Raw genomic sequence first — 18,244 nt, forward strand, 5'->3', positions numbered from 1 at the left:
TTATTCTTTTAAAACTATATCTATAGCATCACATAGTCTTAAAAGTAATTTGATCCTTGCAGAAAACAGGCTAATATCTCTGTAATTACCACACTCTTCTCGTCTTTATTACAAAGGGGTCCAACTTACTTCACAACCACCATATTAAAAACCACGTTTACAATACCATCAACACCAAGGGCATTATTATTTTTAAATTCTTTTTGTACTGTCTCTCATTCTTCTTCGGCCAATTTCAAAATGTCAAAAACTTTTTTGGACATTCAATTTTCAATGTCACAAAAATTTTGAATGTCAATGTCAATTCAATTTTCAATGTCAAATGTCAATTTTGACATTTTCAATTTCAAAATGTCAAAAACTCCTGTAACTTTACCACGGTCTCGCATATTCTCAAGATGTTCTGCCCGCCTCCCTAGAACACTTTCTTTAATCACTAATTGCGGCCCCGTTCAAATCTTTAACCAGAGCAAGTCCAGTTTGACTGTGCAGACCATACAAAATTATCCTTCCTTCACAAAAACGATGGAGAAATTTTCCCCGTCTAAATGGTCTGAGCATATCCCCCCTCTCCCCAAAAACATTAGCTTAAGAGATTTTTCCCTAAAAAAAAGACCTGTAATAAACTGACACACACCAGCAATTAATTATAGACAACCCTTAAACTGGTGGGGAAAACATGACCAAACTAGCCCGGTATTATACCAAATTATACCCGGTATTTATCCAAAACAGGAGATTAAAAGAATAAAGCACTAAATAATTTCAAAACCAAGCGGTCCTAGTATAAAAAAAAAAAAAAAAAAATTTTCATGAGAAAAATTATTGAATACAAATAAACACAAATTAACTTCTAAATAAAAATAACAAGAGAGAAAAAATATACTGAGCCTATAACAAGCATAATATAAATTTTAACTAAAATAGATTTTTTTTTGTTCTATATTAGTATAAAAATAACCGCTTCCCTTTCCTATACAATTTTTTTTTTAATATTCAAAGACTTTCTACTGTTAAGCATTTAAAGTCATTATCCAAGAAACCGAACACTGATCAAAAACAAATGTCATTTAAATGTTGATAATCCACAGGAACTCGCCTTGAGCTGCGATCTGGAGCATCTCCATTTCATTTCCATTCCATGGAACCAGATGGTTCCATTTCCATCTCCTTGACCATCTCCATTTCCTTGCAGCGGGTAAAAAAAAAAAAATCTGTTCTCAAGCTCACAATTATTTATTGAAACTGGTTATATTCTATTGAAGAGCTAAATAATCTCTAAACCTTTTTCCTAAGTTAAAAGAAAGCCGAAGTGATCAAGCTCAATCTGAACTTATTCTACCTAATTTACCTGGTGAAACGAAGAAAATGAATGCTCAGACAAGTAATACTAAGCGGCATCCATAGAAGACAGCAGATCTCAATCCAGTGCAGAAAAAAATAAAAGAAATCAAACCTCTATCTCCACCAGGTCCTTTGGGTGTTTGACACTTGTTGCAAGCATCTCTCCATGCGAAATTGTTGTTGCCGCACGATGGATTTGGACAAACCCAATCACCAGCACGAGGAGCACCTCCTTGGGGTGGACCACCACCACCTCGTCCTCCTCTATCCCCTCTGTCTCCTCCTCTGCCACCTGGGCCACCACGCATTCCTCCACCTAAGTTATAAAATATGTAATTTATAAATCCTTTTTCATTGAGGGATTTAGATGACTGTTAGCACAGAAACAGAATAATGTAAACTGCATTGTTTTTGCTGATCAGTGAGGTAAAAAAGAAGAGGACTTCAGTCCCAGTCTCTAAGCCAGTGGTTCCCAACCGATTTCGGTCCATGCCCAGACATTTCTAAAATTCTGATGCGTCTCCACTCGTAAGTTTAAATTCAGTTTTTCAAAATCTGACGTGTTTTCACCTGAAGGAATCTTAAATGGCCATCAACTTGGTGTCTATTTTTGGGTCACTTTCTAGTCTTTTTTTTATTATTAATGGAAAATATTCTGAACACAACATTTTTTATAGGTTCCACTGCAATCGAACCTCGTGCACCTGACCCTAGGTGCAACTGAACCCCCGTGTTACTACGAATAGGAGTAACCGAGCCCCCATACAATTAAATTCTCATCCTACTGAACCCCCATTTAGCTGAATCCTCTTCAAGCTCAACCCCCGTTTAAGTGGGCCTTCGCGCAACTGAACCCTTTAGCAGCTCAACTTCCGTTTAATTGAGCCCTCGTGCTACTGAACCCGTTAAAACCTAATCCTCGTGCAACTCAACACTCACTCAACTCAACCTCCATGTAATGAAATCCTTCAGCAGCTCAAACTCCATTCTACTCAACTTCTGAAAAACTCAACCTCACTTAACTAAATGCTCACTCAACTCATCCCCCGTTTAATCCAAACCCGTCTGACTCAATCCCCATTCAAATCAACCATATTCAGTCCCCCTTCTCAAATCAATAACATAAATACAAAATGTAAGACAAAAGCTGACTTGAATGAAATGGTTTTTGTTTGTTGGTTAATTCTTGAGTTAACTACAGAAGCCCTTTCTCCTTCTTTTCCCTGTTTCCCCGTCTGAGATAGAAAGAAGAATTAAGAAACTAAGAAAAACCAGTGTATGTCTTTTGTGTATCCCGTTTCCTCTTTAGTCCTATTACTCCTCCTTCTATTTTCTCAAAACTTTATGAAGGATTCCTTGCAAATTGGCTGAAGGATAAAAGGTTACCCCTTACTGACCTGAGGCGTTTCGGGAGCCTAAAATCCTCTTATACTTCCCACTACCTCGTTTCTCTTATCGACCACATCGGGAAAAACCTCAAAAAGCGTAATTCCTGTCATTACTTAAGGTATCTTCAATGAAATTGGAGATGAGGCCTCGGACTTAGACATACAGTAAACCCCTCTAAGTCCATGATAACGCTGATTTGTTTCCTCAAATTCTGGCCCTGTTTTCCTAATCCTACCTAACCTAAAATTTCTGTGCCCTCCTTTAAATTACCTGGCATCAAAAATTCTTTAAATTTAAAGTGGGATGTGTCTATCGCCCTCCTTTCCAAAATAAATTTAGCGCCCCCCTTCCGATTCCTTAAAGATTTATACGTCTTTTTTCCGACCCCATCTCGAATATGCTTCTCCAGTTTGGAACCCTCGTATCTCGCAAAGAATTGAAAAAAAATCAATGAATCCAAAAAGAGCTTTGCGTATAATTTTCAAAGAAGGCAAGATGCCATATTCTCTGCTCCTAAGAAAAGCTAGTTTGGAAACCCTTGAAGGTTTTGTTGTGCCTCCGTTTTGCAAAAAATGCATTAACAAACCCTCGGACGGCAAGTATTTCCCCAAACGTCATTCCCCGTCCAGATTACAGCCGCACCGGGCTGTTTCTGAGCCCATCCCTATTTTATCCCCCATTCGTTGCGTTACTTTTAGATATGAAAAACTTTTGTCCTCTTGATCGCAGAAAAAATGAATAAAATATCCCACCAGTTTCTCCTTTTTTTTATTGGCTGATGGTAGTACCCAAGTTCTTGCATATATCTGATTGTTTTGCCATCCCCAATCTTTTTAGTGTCTCTTTTAGTTTATATATATTCATATTTTGTTCTCATTTTTTTGTGTTAACCCACTTATTTTTGCCCCCCCCCCCGACTAGTTTTTATCTTCTTACCTTTTTATTGACTTAATGCAAAAGTTATTGACACTTTTTTAGTGTCCCTTTTAATTTCTATAAATAATTATATCTCGTTCTTTTTTTTTGCATTTATTCACTTATTTTGCCCCCCCCCCCCGACTGGTTTTTATCTTCTTATCTTTTTATTGACTTAATGCAATTAAGTTATTGACACTTTTTTAGTGTCCCTTTTAATTTATATAAATATTTATATCTCGTTCTTTTTTGCATTTATTAACTTATTTTGACCCCCCCCTCGTTTAATGTCCTTTTACTTTTTATCCGACTTGTATTTGTTTTTGACTAGTTTTTACCTTTTTAAATTATTGACTCACAAATGACTATTCATTCTGATTTTTCGTTTTCGTTCTTGTTTTTGCATTTTTGTCAGTTGTGCAGAAGAGAGTGGGAATGAGTAGGAAGAGCCGTATTGGTACCAGCTGGCCTAGTGGCCTTAAACTGCTGGGGACAGGTAGCTCTCGTACTCGCATTTCCCACAATCAATAACAGTGTATTATTGTTCATAATTGCATATATTCATTGTTTGCAGACTAGAGGAGACTAGCGCTTCCAGTGGCTAATTTTTCTGAAGAAGAAGTCAAAAAGGTGAAAGGACTTGTTGTTAGTCCATATACCTCCCTACAATTTTTGGAACTGTTTATGAGCTACTGTATTTCTTAGTATTAAATGTAATCATCTCTTACTAGGTTGCTAGCTACGGGTGCAATGAAATGTAACTTATTTTAATTTAGCCAGGTGAAACACATAAATTGGTGACATAAGCATGATTACAAAAGATATTCAATACATATAAACTGGAGTATTTAGCATATCCATAGCTCATGATATTTTTTCAAGATCAGTCTTAATAACATTATCAGAAAGGCCCAAGTATGTTAGTACATATTTCAAGTGCTAATTAAGTTGAATTTGAACAAAATTTTTAAGTCTTTGTCCCTACGAGATTATTATGACACCAACGTGTCGATTTGTCAGAAAAGAGATAAACGCCAAATCAAGAGAGAGGTGGGACAAAACTAGACCTTAGTTTTAATTTTTACATATCTGAATGCTTTTAAATTCACCAGTTCCTTTAAAAAAGAAGTCCCACACTCCTACCTTCTACAAAAAAGCTAAATTAGAAACCTTTGAGTACAAGAGGAATCCATGTTGGCCAATTTTTTATCTTAAAAAAAAAAAAAAATTGCGACGACAAACCCACGCATGGAACAATTTTCTTTTTTTCAAAGACACTCCCCACTTGGATTCCACCCTTCATAGGCCGTTTCTCAGCCTGTTCGAAGTTGTACCTCCGATTATGAAGCCCCCCCCTCTATATTACGGAAAAACAAAACATCTGACTAGTTTCCATCTTATATTATTTGGTATTGGTGTTGCCCAACTTCTGCATTTGTTTGCTTATTCTGTCCCCTCTCCTTTGAACTTTTTTATTGATCTTTTTTTCTTGAGTTTTACGGGTTTTCGTCTTAGTAACTTGCTGTGACTTACGAAGTTGACTAAAAATTGTTGACTAACGAACAATTTTTCATTCCGACAGTTTTAGTTGTGTTATTCTTTGCCAGTTTTTTTTTTTTTTTTTTTTTTTTTTTTTTAAGATTTTTTTGTTCGTCATGATTATATTTTTTGATTCAGAAGCTCAAATTCGGCCGACTTTAGCAGCTCAACTTCCGTTTAATTGAGCCCTCGTGCTACTGAACCCGTTAAAACCTAATCCTCGTGCAACTCAACACTCACTCAACTCAACCTCCATGTAATGAAATCCTTCAGCAGCTCAAACTCCATTCTACTCAACTTCTGAAAAACTCAACCTCACTTAACTAAATGCTCACTCAACTCATCCCCCGTTTAATCCAAACCCGTCTGACTCAATCCCCATTCAAATCAACCATATTCAGTCCCCCTTCTCAAATCAATAACATAAATACAAAATGTAAGACAAAAGCTGACTTGAATGAAATGGTTTTTGTTTGTTGGTTAATTCTTGAGTTAACTACAGAAGCCCTTTCTCCTTCTTTTCCCTGTTTCCCCGTCTGAGATAGAAAGAAGAATTAAGAAACTAAGAAAAACCAGTGTATGTCTTTTGTGTATCCCGTTTCCTCTTTAGTCCTATTACTCCTCCTTCTATTTTCTCAAAACTTTATGAAGGATTCCTTGCAAATTGGCTGAAGGATAAAAGGTTACCCCTTACTGACCTGAGGCGTTTTCGTCATGATTATATTTTTTGATTCAGAAGCTCAAATTCGGCCGTTCGGGTCTTGTAATAGCAATTTTTAGAAATAAATAGATAATCTTATCTAACAAAATCAACAAGGGAGCAAATATGTCAAACCCAGATCAATAAAGCTAGACACACCCGTGATATAACTGATATTACTAGATCCCTGTAAAGTCAGAATAAAGTATTTATATGAGAATTCGGCTCTTGTCTCTGATAGAAGGGAGCTATTTATTTAGTAAATGGAAGGAGGGTCTAATTTTAAAAGCACAACAGCCTTTTGGAACACTCAGGGTTTTAAATCTGACAATGTTTAAGCAAATAAAGAGGTACACAGTTCTTCATCGGAAAGGAACGGGTCTAAATACGAAAAAAAAAAATCACTTTAAGTAACCATTCCCCCTAATTTTCCAGGAGGAATTTCTAGACCCTGAACACTTCATGTATAGTGCAGCAATACGCAAATCGTAAAAAAAAAAAAAAAAAAAAAAAAACATGTACATACTAACATACTATTACTATATAATATAGTAATAGTAATACTATATAGTATAGTATACTACATAAAACTATTTTAGCGTGTCTTTAGAACACAAATAAAAAAATGGAACTTGCCATAACCACCACCACGAGGACCACCGCGGTCACCACCTCCACGACCACCACCTCCTCTTGGTCCACCTCGTGACATGGTATCCCATTGATTTGGCTTACGTGTTGCTAAAGAAACGTGCAGTTTTGAGCCTTGGAAATCTTGATCTAGACAAAAAAAAGAGATTATTTTAATAGACTTACTAACTATGAAAGAAACTGAAATGGCACTCCGGAAAAGAAGGAAAAACCACAAAGACAAATTAATACACAACCAGTTAAAAGTCTGCCGAGACTTAAAAAAAATAAACATGAGACAATAATTTAAGTCTGTGTACTTATGCGCATAGTAGTCATCATTATGACCTTTCAAAAAAAAACTAATTTCAAATACAAATTAAACTTTCAAATTCAAACAAAGAAAATCGATTTGCACTTGCGTATACATACGCAGTATTGGATATTTTTCGTAAGAATCAGAGTTCAAATACAAGTTATGATGTGAAATATAAAAAAATTAACAACTCAGAAATTGAATTACGTCTGCATACTTATACGCACTAGTAGTTATATTTATAACTTCCATAGACCAACCAATAAACTTCATAATTCACATTCTCACCAGCAACTATATACCTTATTATAGTGTAAATTGATGATCCAGTTCTTACCTTTCATTTGAAATCTAAGGAAATATATAAGCTTTGCCACGTTATTTTGCTTCTTTGTGTAGATTATATTTTGCCAGTAGATGCAAGAGATTCATTCCTCTATCTATGTCCTCTTCTATCCCTTTACTATTTTTATTTATTAGAAAAAAGACAAAAAAACGGACTGTTCACTTGTCAAGGAACAAGATAGACTCAAGGACTATCAGATCAAGTAACTAATTAATCATAAATCGTAGCTACTCTTGATGAATTAATAAGTATTTCATCTAGAAATTAGTTCACTTCAATCAAAATCAATACAGGTTATCAATATAGGCCATAAACAGTACCGCTAGGTCTGTCTAAGTCAATTTTGCTAGCTCCAGTTTAAGTTTTGCTGTCATTCTAAGTCTAGCTCCACTGACTGTCAAGTTCTCAGTAGTATCAAAGCCAATACAGATATCCATCATTGATGTTTCCATTCATTCTGATGAACGGCCTCTATCTGAAAGTAGCCTCAACACTGGTCTATTACTGTCAAAGAAGCTCAATTCTGAATTCAAGTCTATTTTGAACCTTCTCTTCGGATATCATTGCGATGTTCTTGTATCCTTGCGTTGAGTGACCCTTAGTTGCCTTCTTGTCTTCAATTCACCTGAAATTCTCCGTAGCTTCCCATAGATACTTCAAGACTTTTAATCAAGGACGTATCCAGGGAGGAGAGGGGAGAAAGGATAGGGGGTTTGAACCCCCTCTCCGAAAAATCTTAGATACGAATCTTTTGCAGGTGTTTTAATGCAGACTCTGATGATTTGAAAACTAGTTCGGAAATTAATTCTACTAATTGTTATAAAGAATAACTGTCATGTTCCAATTTACTTTGATGACTATAAACTACAGGAAACAAATTAACAAAAAGCACCATATTACTTATAATTAAAACCTAAACAAGATTGACGAGAGGGAGCACTGGTAACGTTAGTAGCCCACAAACACCAAGAATAGTAGTTTTCTTCTTTGGTTTTACCAAATAGCAATAGTAGTTTCACGAGAATCTGAAAACCCAATCTTTTTAGTCTTTGATAAAAGGAGGGGGAGAGGTGTATAGAAGAACTTACTATGAAACCAATTAATGGCAGCACTGGCAGCATTTTCATCCTCATAAGTGATTGTTGCTTCTCCTTTATTGTCACCAGTCACTTTATCTTTAAACATCCAAATCTTGAGTCCATTTGTCTTCTTATCAGTCTAAAATGAAGAATGTAACAAAAAATCATTAAAATACTAAAAATAGAAAAATGATCTCACTGATCACTTTGTTATATTCAACAAGAAAAATAATGCCAATGGCTTCAACATCAATTCAATTTTGTCACTGTGCATATTTAACGAGCTTAATTTCAAACTGAGAGCTGTTGTAATGGCTAGTATTAAAATGGATATTTTCTACACCATCTGAAAATATTCTGCTTGTAACTTTACAGCAGAATTTAATACAGTGATATGATTTTAATTATTCTTTAATTTTATTGCATTCCAAAAGTTATTTCCCTGGGCTTACCGTTCGTTGCTTTCGTAATTCACTCCATTCCTTGATTTATTCCTGTTTTTCATAACATATATGTGCGAAATCATGGTTCCAGCTCAATTAACAAGAATTATGAAGCAAAACTTCAAGTACTACTGGCCATTTAAAAGGCAATATGCAATTCCCCCTGCTATATATCTTCATATTTTAAATAAATGAATTTGAAAAATAAGAATATTATGAAAGGTAGCTTTATTCGTCAGCTATTTGGCGAAAGATTTTGTTTTAGATGTCCGAGAGCGGAAAATATGTTCACACTTAACATTGACGTTCTACCCTATGAACAGCTGCAACATCAATTAAAACACTCGAATTGTTGTAATTAAATAGTGAAAGGCAACCACAATTTTTAATAGCAGTTTCACTATCCCATAACCATAGTATCAAGGCAAGAGACCCAACATCAAGAAAGGGATTTCATTTGGCTAGACATACAACAAAGATTAGTTGAATCAATGCCTATTTGACTAGTCAACTCCTCAACGTTTAAATATAAACTTAATTAAATGTAAATAAAAAGCAAACTATAGAATTTTTCTCTCGGCCGAAAGTGACCGAGCACTTTTATCGCTACAGGAGCTTCCCTCCAACCCCACTACTCATTACTTATAACTCTCACCCAATCCACCACCAAAAATCTCTAGTATGCTAATAAGTCTTAGCAACAAGTGTTTATGTTTGTAACGTCCACAAACCTTTGAAAGAGGGGGATTATATTAGTCCAATCTAATCGTTCAGTTTAATAAGATTTTTCCAGAATGTGTCATTAGGAGAGAGAGGTTGAGAGATCTCTAGATCTTATAGCGACATTTGTCTCTTTTGTTACTTTGCATTTTTGCCCTTCAAACGTTGTCCAAAATATAACAGTTCAAAATAGGGATGAATCCTTTTAATACAAGATTTTCAGAGATTTTCTAAAATTTCTAACGATATCCAGGAAATAACAGAAAAGAAATATGTTTTTTTTTACCATGTGTTCCAGGGCTGAGTGAAAAACTTAAAAGAATTTTACAAAATAATGGTTAAAGGTAGCTTTAAGAGGTAGTAATACTTTGGCTAGCTCTCTTTTAAATTCAGGAAAGGATCGAACTTCCGTAGAACACCAAAGGGGGTTTTATAAAATCCCATGTACTTGTGGAAGCTCTTATGACGTATTAAATAAAAAAAAAAACAAGTTTTTTAACTGAAAGTAAGGAGCGACATTAAAACTTAAAACGCACAGAAATTACTTCGTATATGAAAGAGGCTGCTTCCTCCTCAACGCTCCGCTCTTTACGCTAAAGTTTGACTCTTTCTCTCAATTCTTCTTTTTAAAACAGTAAAAAACTTTAGCGTAAAGAGCGGGGCGTTGATGAGGAAGCAGCCTCTTTCATATACGAAGTAATTTCTGTGCGTTTTAAGTTTTAATGTCGCTCCTTACTTTCAGTTAAAAAACTTGTTTTTTTTTATTTAATTTCTGAACGTTTTTGAATCAATGCATGTTTTGATTTTGGCTCTCCGCAGAGGAATAATCAAAACGAAATTTGCAATTTTTTTTTTGGCTCAATGGCTTTCTCATAATTTTGATCGAATGATTTTGAGAAAAAAAGAGCGGGGGACGAAGCCTAGTTGCCCCCCGATTTTTTGGTTAATTAAAAAGGCAACTAGAACTTTTAATTTTTTACGAATATTTTTATTGGTAAAAGATTTACGTAACTTATAAATTAGCTTACGTAAAGAACTTTTGTATTCTCATGTTTTTATTAGATATATGAGGGGATTCGCCCCATCGTCAGTACCTCGCTCTTTACACTAAAGCTTAAATTTTATCCCAATTCAATAAGAATGACCCCCTGAATCACAAAAGCCGTAGAATAAGTATTTGAAATTACTGAAAATACTTTAGCGTAAAGAGCGAGGTATTAGAAGGAGGTGAGCCCCTCATATGGGTAATAATTTCTGTTTGTTTTAAGTTTTATTGCTGTTCCTTACTAACAGCTGAAAAAGCTTTTTCACTTTTGTTTTTTAATTGTTTTTTTTTAAATAATGCTAGTAAATCCTGCTCTCTCCCTTCATGGAAATTTTCTTCTCCCATTACAAATTCTCGAAGGAAAGTTCCCCCAGCATATCCCCCTCTTCTCAACCCCTCCCCCAAACCAAAAAAATCCTCCTGAAAACGCCTGTATACTTCCCAATAACCATTACTATATGTAAGCACAGGTCAAAGTTTGTAACTTGTTGCCCCTCCCACGGGGACTGTGGGGGAGTAAGTCGTCCCCAAAGACATAGTTATAAGGTTTTTCGACTACGCTGAATAAAATGGCTATCTCAGAATTTTGATCCGTTGACTTTGGGAAAATAATTAGCGTGGGAGGGGGCCTAGGTGCCCTCCAATTTTTTGGTCACTTAATAAGGGAACTAGAACTTTTCATTTCCGTTAGAATGAGCCCTCTTGCAACATTCTAGGACAATTGGGTCGATACGATCACCCCTGGGAAAAAAAAACAACAAAACAACAAAAAAACAAATAAACACGCATCCGTGATCTGCCTTCTGGCAAAAAATGCAAAATTCCACATTTTTGCAGATAGGAGCTCGAAACTTCTACAGTAGGGTTCTCTGATACGCTGAATCTGATGGTGTGATTTTCGTTAAGATTCTATGACTTTTAGGGGGCGTTTCCCCCTATTTTCTAAAATAACGCAAATTTTCTCAAGCTCGTAACTTTTGATGGGTAAGACTAAACATGATGAAACTTATATATTTAAAACCAGCATTAAAATGCGATTCTTTTGATGTAGCTATTGGTATCAAAATTCCATTTTTTAGAGTTTTGGTTACTATTGAGCCGGGTCGCACCTTACTACAGTTCGTTACCACGAACTGTTTGACTAACCAGAATCTGAAAATGGAATATTAGAACATCATAATTCTATGTCATCGTCATTAAAGCAAAAATCGAAACCTGAAGATTTCACGTCGGCTCTAACGGAACATATTTTTAATTATCCAAATCATTTTATTTTGTTTGAGAATGCTTCTTTGATTCCTAGGGACCAAGATTTAAGAAAATTTTCAGGGAAACAATCGAAATTAAAGAGCTTTGACCTCTGTCCACAAATATTTTTTATTTAGAGAATTAATACATGTTTTGATTTTGGCTCTCCGCACATGAATAATTAAAACAAAATTTGCATTTTTTTTTTGGCTAAATGACTTTCTCATAGTTTTGATTGGACGATTTTGAGAAAAAAGGAACGGGGGAGGAGGCCCAGTTGCCGTCCAATATTTTGGTTACTAAAAAGGTAATTAGAACTTCTAATTTTGAACGAACGTTTTTATTAGTAAAAAATATACATAAAAATATTTAGTAAAAAATATACGTAATATACATTCTGTATTCGTATATTTTTATTACGTAATGTTTAATTACGCATACCGTTACCGTTTTATTACGTATATTACGTTACGTTTATTTTTTCATTGTTTTTTTTAAATAATGCTAGAAAATTCTTCATGGAAATTCTCTTCCCTCATGACAAACACCTCCAAGGAAAGATCACCCAGCGTAACCCCCTCCTCCCCCAACCAAAAAATCTCCCTGAAAACATCGGTACGCTTCCCAATAACCATTACCATATGCAAACACTGGTCAAAGTATGTAACATGCAGCCCCTCCCACGGGGACTCCGGGGGAATAATTCGTCCCCAAAAACATAGTTATTAGGCTTTTCGGCTATGCAGAATAGAACGGCTATCTCAAAACTTTTATCTGGTGACTTTGGAAAAAAATGAGCGTGGCAGGGGGCCTATGTGCCCTCCAATTTTTTTGTCAATTAAAAAGGGCACCAGAACTTTTAAGTTTCCGTTAGAATGAGCCCTCTTGCGACATTCTAGGACCACTGGGTCGATACTATTACCCCTGAAAAAAAAAGCAAAAAAAACACGCATCCGTGATTGTCTAGTGTAAAAAAAAAATACATCATTCCACATTTTTGTAGATAGGAGCTTGAAACTTCTGCTGTGAGGTTCTCCGATACGCTGAATCTCATAGTGGTTTTCGTTAGGATTCTATGTCTTTTAGGGGGTGTTTTCTCCTATTTTCTAAAATAAGGCAAATTTTCTCAGGCTCGTAACTTTTGATGGGTAAGAATAAACTTGATGAAACTTATATATTTAAAATCAGCATTAAATGTGATTCTTTTGATGCAACTATTGGTATCAAAGTTAATTTTTTTAGAGTTTAGGTTACTATTGAGCCGGGTCGCTCCTTACTAGAGTTCATTACCACGAATCTGTTTATTTTCGTCATAGAAAGGCAGTTATCTACAAACGTACACAATGTTCTCATTTAACATCTTTGATGTCAAATGAGATGTCCCCTTTGACATCTCATTATGAAAGAAGTGGATTTTGAGTTAATTCATTCTCATTTACACATTGTTCCATACGTTATTTTAATTTTAATTATTATTAGTTGTACTGCTAGGCCTTTGACATCTCATTATGAAAGAAGTGGATTTTGAGTTAATTCATTCTCATTTACATTGTTCTATACATTATTTTAATTATATTTCAATTTTAATTATTATTAATTGTACTGCTAGGCCTTTGACATCTCATTATGAAAGAAGTGGATTTTGAGTTAATTCATTCTCATTTACACATTGTTCCATACATGGTTTTAATTATTTTACTTAATTGTTATTTATTTAGCTTGTTTTTGCATTCTTTCTAGCTTTTTACAACAGAGAATTTGCTGATGATTATTGTATGGCCACCGATTTTCCAAAAACATATTGCCGAAAAACTGACTCCTCCGTAAATGATAATTACTCAGCTGAATTAGCTTCAAGGAAAATATGCAAGTTAATAATCCATTCCGTACCAACTAGGCCTACGCTATCTTGAAAAACTAGGTAGGTTAAGTATACTGTTTGTCATTAGGCTGGTAAAAGAATTCTCGATCAGTACCTTATCTTTAATTCAGGGTAGACTAGATAAGAAAAAAAAATCACTAGCGGCAGTTGATTCGGGTTGTTTTTTTATACTAAGCAGGGCAACTTCCCTCCTGATGTTTCCTATACTCTCTGGTATGAACAACATAGAGCAGAAAAGTTTACTATCTTTTGTGTGCACTCTACAAATAAAGGAAGCTTTGTTTCCTCAAGAAGATGAATCAGAGGCAACTCTTTTTTTGGTCTTCAACCTATAATTGTTTTTAAGGAGTTTGTTCTTATGTAAGTACTGTCAAAAAGAACAAGAGCTAAGAGCTCATATGGCACTTGTGACGAGGCCGGAAGAGCCAAGAACTCATATGGTATGAGCTGTAGCAAAATTCTAAGAATCAATAGATTGATTTAAAAGAAAAATCAGAGGCTTAATGCCGGTCAGGATTTAAAATAAGAGCTCTGAGTCACGAAGTCCTTCTAAATATCAAAATTCATTAACATCCGATCACCCACTCGTAAGTTATTAATATCTCACTTTTTTTCCAATTTTTCCTCTCCCTTGATGCCACCCAGATGGTCTAATTGGGGAAAACGACTTTATCAAGTCAATTTGTGCAGCTCCCAGACATGCCTAACAATTTTAATCGTCCTAGCACGTCCAGAAGTACCAAACTCGCCAAAGCACTGAAATTCTGGTTTCCCCCTCCAACTCCCCCCAATGTCACCGCATCAGGTCGGGATTTAAAAGAGCTCTAAAGCACGAGATCTTTCTAAATATCAAATTTCATTAAGATCTGGTCACCCGTTCGTAAGTTACAAATACCTCATTTTTCTAATTTTTCCAAATTACTCCCCCCACCCCCAACTCCACAAAAGAGAGCGGATCCGGTCCGGTTATGTCAGCCACGTATCTTGGACATGTTTTTATTCTTCCCATCAAGTTTCATCCTAATCTCTCCGCTTTAAGTGTTTTCCAAGATTATCACCCCCCAGTGTCACCATGACACTGGATCCGGTCAGGATTTAAAATAGGAGACCTGAGTTACGGAGTCCTCATAATATGACATTCATTAAGATCCAATCACTCCTTCGTGAGAAAAAAAAAATAATAATAATAAAAAAAAAAATATTTCTCATTTTCAGAATTAACCCCCCCCCCCCAACTCCCCCAAATAGAGCGGATCCACTCCAGTTATGTCCATCACGTATTTAGGACTTCTGCTTGTTTTTCCCACCAAGTTTCATCCCGATCCCTCCCCTCTAAGCGTTTTCCGAGATTTTAGGACCCCCCCCCCCAACTCCCCCAAATGTCACCAGATCCGGTCGGGATTTTTAACCGTCCCCCACTCCCCCCCCCCAAATGGTCGAATCGGAGAAACGACAGTTTCTAATTTAATCTGGTCTGGTTCCTGATACGCTTGCCAAATTTCATTGTCCTAGCTTACCTGGAAGTGCCTAAACTAACAAAACCGGGACCGATAGAATTTATGATCGCTATATGTCATTTGGTAGATACCAAGTGCCATAAAAATAGGAACCTACCCAGCGGGATTCATTTTCTACAATTAGTAGTAGTTGATAAATCTTTGTACTTTTCCGAATATTGCTAACTCTTACTATGGCTGTTATGTCCAAACTTGGAAAACTGGAATACGGACATCCCCACAGAAACAACCCATGCATCAAAAAACTAATCTAGTAAATTGCTTTCATACAGGTAAATTCCGCCTGGTATCTTTTCTGCGGTATTTGTAAACAAAATAAGAAGACAATAGAATGTATTCTAACCTTAATAACACCAATTTGGCCGAAGTGACTTGCCAAATCCATCTCAGTTGTTGATGAAGGGAAACCAGACACAAACACTGAATCTGGCATCACAATTTTATCTTCCATATCAGGAGGTCCATAATCTCCAGCGCCATTAAAGCCACCACCGAAACCACCTCCTCCTCTAGGTCCGCCACGTGCTTCGGGAGCAGCATCTACACATAATAACACGAATCACAAACTTATTCTACAACCAAGTCGAAAAGTAACCATGCAAAAAGAATTATTACTAATAATAATTATAGGAGTAAAAATAAATAACCATAGCGTTTTTTTTTGTTTAGCTCGATAGGTATAGAAAAAGGATTAAGAATAACGAAAAGATCTGAAGCCATTGAGATAACATCTAGAAAACTAGCAAAGACAGATCATCTGCTACCTTGCGATATGAAACATTGCTGACCTATCGAAAACGATTCTCAATAATTACGAGTTGTGTAACCTCTAGAATATGACTGCAATGAAAACAAATACCGGATACTAATAAAAACATGAGCCTAAGTAGGTTGAACAAATATTACATTTTGGTCTTTATTTCTTGAGCGCACGCGCTGTTTGCTTGTCACCTTCTTTAGATACTCGACCATTTTCATGTAAAACCATGTCTCCTATAGTACCATTTAGGTAATGTTTCTTCGTGATATTAACCTCTGCTTTAGCAGTTATATTTGCTTTTCAAACCGATCGATTTTTCTCAAGTTCTTTTATTGTCTGTCTGGGTTATCCTTTAATACCAGACCTCCTTTAGGCAAAACTATTTGGAGATTGAAACTTCATCTTAGGCTACTAGTTGGGCATAAAAAATCACCATTCTATATGAAAATACATAAACGAATAATAATGGACTTCAACCTTAGGGGGAGAAAGTTAAAAAATGAAGACCCAAGAGCATCCAAAAGTCAAAAGAGACATATTTTCTAGACATATAGTTTCTAGAGGCAATATATTATAGAACATTCTAAAATATATTTTAGTTCTCAATAAAACCGTTTTCAGCGGATGAAGCTGAAACTGTAACCTTTCCTTACTTCAATAACACATGGCAGTAACTTGATGTTCACATATCTTTGGCTAATTGACCAGGCGTATAGAATTTGCACTTCACATCATAGACACCCTTTTTCATTTGACATAATTGGCTATATACATCGCTTTCAATATATTTTGAGGCAAGGGATTGCTTATTCCTATTTTATGAAATATAGCAGGCGTATTATGTCACACAGTGATTCGTCTCAAGCAAATATTCCTCCATCCGAAACCTATCTTTGCAAGATACATATATAGCAATAGAAAGGAAGCTTCTCAAATATATTAACTTGATCCAATATAATTCCCAATCACTTGGAAAAAGATAACTCAACTCTAGGCGGTCAACCTACACAAAGATTGTCATATATGCTCCAGACAAGGTGCTCGTACGAGAATGAGGGACTAGCAGCTCTATCGCCTATCCCAAAATATCATAAATTGTATATTTCTTTGTTTGCTATCATACAACAAATGAGTTACTAACATATCAGCTAAAGACTCAATCTTTACCATATCCTCTTTAGCTCCAGAGGCTACGCCAGGATTTTCTTTGAGTAATTCAACAGTGATATTCCTTAAGCGTAAAATAATCATCAAGGTCAGGGCTAACAACAAAAATCATATCCTGCAGTGGATGAGTCTTACGACCTTTACTATATGACAAAAAGGTCGCCAAACACCTTAGTTTGAAGAAAAGACGTACGTGTCCAGCAATAGTGAAACCCTAACTATATTATCAAAGTTTAAGTACAGTATCAGTAAATTCTTCAAATGCAGAACTCTTATCAAATCCTGGAACTGCAAAAAAAAAAATGCCAAGTTAACGGTTTCCTCCTGTCCATCTGAATTACAACGCCCATCCGATAGCATAAAGCTCGATTCAAAGTAGTTACTAGACAGTTCATTTAGAATATTTCTGAAATCTTTCAAACACATTCCAGGCACATTACAGCTACACGCATCAATTCAAGTTAATATCATATTAGCCTTAATAAACTACTTTCAAATCGAAACTCCACATTTTCAGTACCTTTTTCCTTCACTAGCGTTTTTGCTTGTGCAAAACCAAATAAGCACTATTCTTTTTATTTTAGGCATGTATATAGGTTACAGGCCACACAAGCTCTATCCGAAAATACATCTCATATAACTGGTCATCTTTTATTATCTTACTTTCAACATAGCAGCTATCCTTGCAAACCAAATACGCTTTTTATGCAAATAGTAGAGGGGCTACCTATCAATCACTAGTTCTAGGGTAACATTTTTTCAGATAATCACACATATATTTATTAAAAAATGGCAAACTATGGAAAAGCAAATAAAAGGTCATACATCATAACCGAAAGATCTTCTTTGGTAACCAAAATACTATATTAATTAAAAATATTAATGAAGAAACAAATGAATAGACATTCACTCTAACTGAAATTACTTGTTTCAAAACAAATAAAGCCAAACTCACAGTGGATTGCTCTTTTTAGGATCAAGATTTGATGATGAAGTTTTATTTGGCATCTATTGCGTTTAAAAATGAGCTTATTGTTGTTAAATTAACAAATCAATACGGTTTCATACTCTTAGCTGATGACTATAGCAATTGAATATGTACAACTGCAAAACCTGTTTACAGCCTTGAAATTATGCTTTACTGTCCTCGTATTCTCTAGGGTGTAATATAACTTTATGATAAGATGAAAACCCATCTTCCATG

At 35.5% G+C, this 18,244-nt stretch overlaps 1 protein-coding gene across 3 annotated transcripts in view; it reads right to left on the minus strand.

The window, feature by feature from the left end:
• LOC136041581 (RNA-binding protein cabeza-like) overlaps window positions 1–18,244 on the minus strand; it is a 71,699-nt gene that overhangs the window by 5,081 nt on the left and 48,374 nt on the right. For all 3 annotated transcript variants that reach the window (XM_065726274.1, XM_065726275.1, XM_065726276.1), the window contains 4 exons: window positions 15,457–15,653; window positions 8,268–8,397; window positions 6,524–6,667; window positions 1,457–1,660 (listed from right to left, as the gene is read on the minus strand). In XM_065726274.1, coding sequence (XP_065582346.1) covers window positions 1,457–1,660; window positions 6,524–6,667; window positions 8,268–8,397; window positions 15,457–15,653 — 675 coding nt within the window. The remainder of the gene's footprint in view (window positions 1–1,456; window positions 1,661–6,523; window positions 6,668–8,267; window positions 8,398–15,456; window positions 15,654–18,244) is intronic.

The sequence above is a fragment of the Artemia franciscana genome, unplaced genomic scaffold (genome assembly GCF_032884065.1).
Source record: "Artemia franciscana unplaced genomic scaffold, ASM3288406v1 PGA_scaffold_30, whole genome shotgun sequence".
Lineage (NCBI taxonomy): Eukaryota > Metazoa > Arthropoda > Branchiopoda > Anostraca > Artemiidae > Artemia > Artemia franciscana.